This window comes from Rhea pennata, chromosome 8 (genome assembly GCF_028389875.1).
Source record: "Rhea pennata isolate bPtePen1 chromosome 8, bPtePen1.pri, whole genome shotgun sequence".
NCBI lineage: Eukaryota > Metazoa > Chordata > Aves > Rheiformes > Rheidae > Rhea > Rhea pennata.
In genome coordinates this window covers 37,667,307-37,672,446 of record NC_084670.1, presented here as the reverse complement: position 1 = coordinate 37,672,446, position 5,140 = coordinate 37,667,307, and the positions used below count along the sequence as shown (strand labels likewise).

Genomic DNA, 5,140 nt, shown 5'->3' with positions numbered 1-5,140 from the left:
ACAGGGTTGGATACCAGTGGAGAGAGACACTCAGAGTTTGTGCGGGGCTGAACAGGAGAGAGTTAATAAAAGATTTACACTTCAAGCTGAACAGGGAAAACTGGGAACCGTGAGGGGAGATGTTGCTGGCAGGAGACTGCTGGAGGCACTGGCTGGATGCATGGCTTAGATGCCCAGGTGGGACTCTCCCGATGTATTCCAAGGGCCCCCCACTTTTATCTACTAGAACCATTTCCTTATCTTAGGTGTGCTAGCCATGTGCCAGCTACTGTCTGGGAAGCAGCCAGGCATTGCAGACAGAACCGAATATGCATGCCTGGTTCTGATCAGAATTTGGTCAATGTGCAATTCCACACGCTGGGCCTGCTACCATGTACTCTGCCAGTCATTGACTCCTGGTCAGACCTTCTGTGGGGGTTCTCACTACAGAGGGACTGCTGGAGATCTCCAGGACCATGATCTGCTCTGAGCTGGGCTAACTTCACAGTTATATCGGTTGGTAAATGCTTTCTCCAGGAGACTTTTTAAAGATCTCTTGGTCCCTTCCCCAGTGCTACTCAGCTATCATGGTTACTATTTGTTTTTCCTTAAACTCATTTGAAATTACCTTTGTTGCTTGTCCTTGTTGCCTCTTGTCCTTTCCTACCCCATCACTCTGGCCCCAGGCAGACCATCCCATCTGCTTTGATCGAGGACGATCACAGCCTCACCTCCAAGCACAACCTTGCTGGGATCTTAGGACCACAGACAGGCCATGGTGGCCAGCTCCAAGCAGACCTGTGTGCTGCAGATCCCTGTGTAGTCTCTGATGAGAGTGTATGGAGACGTAAAAATGACCCAGGGCAGAGCCTGTGGGCTGATGTCAGGGCAGACGTGAGGCAGCAGGGGTGAGAAGAGAAGACTTCCAGCAGCTCTTCTCCACACTTGGGTAGGGAGTGACACACCCAGTAGTGCTCTTGAGAGAAGATGGTGACACAGGACAGGAGAGAGACTGCCCCTGAGAGACTATGAGAGACTAATAGCAGGGAGTCCCCTCCATGATCATCTGGAGCTGGTCCGTCTGCAGAGGGGCTACCAGGAGCATTGCAGCTGGTGTTGCCCACCCTGCACTTCCCACCCAGGGTGCTCCTTTGATTCCCTGGAGCAACAACAAAGGGGAGCCCTGTCTCACTGTGATCTGGGGCCACTTGTGGGATTCCACAGTGTGGGAGCTTCTAGAGTGCCATGGCTCCCGTCTGCATCCTATCCTGGTGCTGGCCCAGCCCTCTTGCCCTGCATGCAGCCCCAGGGCCTGCTCTGAAAGCACAGCACAGGACAGGGTGCATTCTAGGGGGAAACATGCCTCCAGTATGGTCCCCATGACAGCCCTTGGTGCCCTGGCCACCACGACCCTCCTGTATGGCCACCTCCCACCAGTCCTTAGCCCCTGCCCAGCCCTGATGCTGTCCTCCCAGGGTTAGCAGAATGGCCATGCTCTGGGGTCTGCTGGCATCTGGACCCACAGAAAGGCCAGGCAAGATGGTCATTTCCCTCATGCAGGTGCTGAGCCCAGCAGGCAAATGGAGCTGATCACATTCAAAGGTCACCTTTCACCAGGACTACAGTGGATGGTTGGTGCTGGAAAATAGCTGGTCAGAGGAGTTGGGTGTGTGAGGAGTTTCTGGGGCAGTTTCTCCTCTCTGTTCATGAAACAAGAAGCTAGGCTGGATCTTTGCCCTGTGGCACCCTGCTTGAGGGCCCTTATGGGAGGAGGATGGTCTACAGGCCCAGGATTTAGCTCCAGGACCTCTTCTGCATGTTCCCTGGCAGCCCTGCAGAGGACCCAGGAGGGTGCTTATCCTCCCAGGGCTCACAGCTGCATGCCTAGCCCTCCAGCTGAGCAGAGAGCCTTGTCTGGGGGTGACTTTTGGGGTAAGGACCAGCACACAGGGTGAATGTGATCAAGGATGTGTTGTGGACAGGGCCTGAGGGACTACAGCTTTGGAGGAAGGGCCCAGCCTTCAGGCAAGGCCCCAGGAAGAACCTACTTTATAAGAAGGATACTACGAGAGAGTCAGCTCTGACCCAGTGTTAGACACAACTTTATATGGGTAGCAGGTGAGACAGAGCAGTCTCAGTAAAAGTGGAATGAATCCACCCGTTTCTGTAGCAACGTGATAATAATAACAACAGTAATAACAGCAATAATAAAAACCAAGTGATCAAACAAAGCTCAGTCCTGGTACGAGACACAGCAGGAGTCATTTGTGCAGAGCAATGGCAATTTAACAACAGCTGAAAAATGTCCATGAAATCATTTTCCTCAGTGCATCCTTGAGCTCCTTGTTCCTCATGCTGTAGATGAGGGGGTTCACTGTTGGAGGCACCACCGAGTACAGAACAGCCACCACCAGATCCAGAGCTGGGGAAGAGAGGGAGGGGAGCTTCAGGCAGGCAAACAGGCCAGTGCTGATGATCAGGGAGACCATAGAAAGGTGGGGGAGGCACATGGAAAAGGCTTTGTGCTGGCCCTGCTCAGAGGGGATCCTCAGTACAGCACTGAAGATCTTCACATAGGACAGCACAATGAAAATGAAACACCCAAAGAATAAACAGGCACTAACCACAATAAGCCTAGCTTCCCTGAGGTAGGAGTGTGAGCAGGAGAGCTTGAGGATGTGGGAAATCTCACAGAAGAACTGGTCCACTGTGTTGCCTTGACAGAGGGGTATGGAAAATGTGTTGGCAGTTTGCAGGAGAGCATAGAGAAAACCACTGGCCCAGGCAGCTACTGCCATTTTGATATAGGCTCTGCTGCCCATGAGTGTGCTGTAGTGTAGGGGTTTGCAGATGGCAATGTATTGGTCATAGGCCATGACTGTGAGGAGAGAATACTCTCCTTCGAACAAGAAAACAAATACATAAACTTGAGCAGCACATCCTGAGTAGGAAATGGCTCTGGTGTCCCACAGGGAATTGGCCATGGATTTGGGGACAGTAACAGAGATGGTGCCAAGGTCCAGAACAGAGAGGTTGAGGAGGAAGAAGTACATGGGGTTGTGGAGGCGGCGGTCACAGGTTACTGCTGTGATGATGAGGCCGTTGCCCAGGAGGGCAGCCAGGTAGATGCCCAGGAAGAGTGAGAAGTGCAAGAGCTGCAGCTCCCGAGTGTCTGCAAATGCCAGGAGGAGTAACTCACTGAGGGAGTTGCTGTTGGACATTGGCTCTGCCTTGGTTCCGGGCACTGTGCAAGGAGGAAAAGGCATTGGCAAGATAGAACAGGCTTTTCTGGGCAAAACCCACTCCAGTCCTCGTAGAACCTGCCACATTGCCTCTCTCCTTTACCTTGTTCAGCTCCTTTCCAGACCTCCGGCTTGTGCTGAGGGTGCCCTGCAGCACAGAGGCCTCGGCCCATGAGCTCCAGAGGAGTTAGCCCTGCTCCACCGGGGTTTGTAAATGGAGGTGTCAGACTTCCTCGTGTATTTGGTGAGGATACCTGGGGATGGGTGCCCTGAGCTGAGGAAAGGGGATTTAGTCTGGCAATCCAGAGGGAATATTTTCTTTTTATCATTATGAGAGACAAACACAGCGCTCATGGCAGCTGTGCCGGAAAGAGAAGGTACTTCTGAGGGGTTCATCTCTCCAGGCTTTGCCATCTTGAACTGGGTGTCTGTATCTGGATCAATCACACCAGCTCCCACTCTGCCAAGGGAGGGAAACAGTGCAGTGAAGGCAGGGGATGACCCGATCCTTCTTAAATGTGTCTTTCCAACTGAGAAGGACCCTGCCCTCACATCATTGTACTATCTGCAATGATTCTCCAGGCAATGTAGTGGGAATGTGATGTTACTGCCTCAACTGCAGGTGAACCCCCTCCTTAGCCCCAGAGAGCAGGAGAGCAAAACCAGACCAGAACAGAGAGGTGAGGAAACAAGGAGTAGTTGCTCTATTGCTCCTGCCACAGGAAAAAACAAAGAGTAATGGAGAGACAGGCACTCAGAAAAGCCTTCCCCTCACCCAGCTGTGCACACCACCTCCCAGGTGGCAACATCGCAGGACAGTGGCTCTCAGCCCCTTTGCCACACATTAGGAAATGGGCATGTTGCAGTTAGAGATGCCTCTCTCCTCGGCTGGAGCTCAGGCTGCCGAGGAGGACAGTCACGACCTAGACCCCCTGGCTGTGAGGGCGGAGGGTCTGCTGCATGGGAGAGGAGGCCCAACAGCGCTTGCTTATAAATTGAATTGTAGGGGATGACAGGGAGGTCTCCAAATTACCCCTCTAAGAGCATTTTTCGTTCTAGTTTCCTCTCCTTCACTGATCGTATCTTCACTGCTTGGAGCTTTCCTCCTGAGAGTTGTTTCTCTCTGCCCTATGTTTGCAGAGTGAGCACTCTGCAAACAGCAGGAAAATGAAAACACAGACCCAGGAGAGCCCCCGATCTTTAAGGTGACCTCTTTCCCTGCCCTGACTGTGCTCTGGCAAAGATCTGTTGGAAATATCCTAGGGGTGAGCTGGAGCTGAGAGCAGCTCTTACCCACACAGCACCATCTAAACAGGAGAAGGAGAAGGAATCTGCCCTGCCAGGGATCACTCCTTCCAGCAAGAACTTTCCCCCACAGTACTCTGGGGACCTTCCCAGGTGGGCTGAGTGCTGACCCTCACAGGCAGCACAGTCACTGCCCCAGGCACACAACACCATGGGGCACAGGGACACTGCTCTGAACTACAGCCCTGGGCAGACACGGGTGCACTCCCTGGCTTCACACCCCTGCAATGTCCTGTGATGTCCTGTCCCTCTGACTACATAGCAATGAATCCCTGCCCTAAAGCACCACCTGCTCCAAACAGGAGAAGCTGGGAGAGCCACCCTGAGAAACCCTTTCAGCTGTGGAAGGTGCCAGCTGCAGAAGAACCTGCCAGGAACCACAGCAGCATTGCCCTGCAGCCAGAGACTTACTGTGTCATGGGCTGTGAAGGCTTATTCCTGCAGGGAGCTCTCAGCCATCCTCTCACTCCCAATTGTCTTTAACTTCTCAGTTAAAGAGAGGGAGAAAGAACCTGGCTCTGAGTCTTGCTGCTCTTTTAAGAGGAGCTGCTCCTGGACGGAGCTCTTACTGCAGTATCTGTCAGGTTGCCATAGGCTACCATGGTTACAGGAGC

At 53.0% G+C, this 5,140-nt stretch overlaps 1 protein-coding gene across 1 annotated transcript; it reads right to left on the bottom strand.

The window, feature by feature from the left end:
* Positions 1–2,294: 2,294 nt before the first annotated feature.
* Positions 2,295–3,200, bottom strand: LOC134143148 (olfactory receptor 14J1-like; the record flags this gene model as incomplete). The annotated part of the gene is made up of 1 exon (XM_062580907.1): positions 2,295–3,200. A coding segment is annotated over exon 1 (906 nt), but the record flags the coding sequence as incomplete, so codon positions are not given.
* Between the last annotated feature and the right edge of the window lie 1,940 nt (positions 3,201–5,140).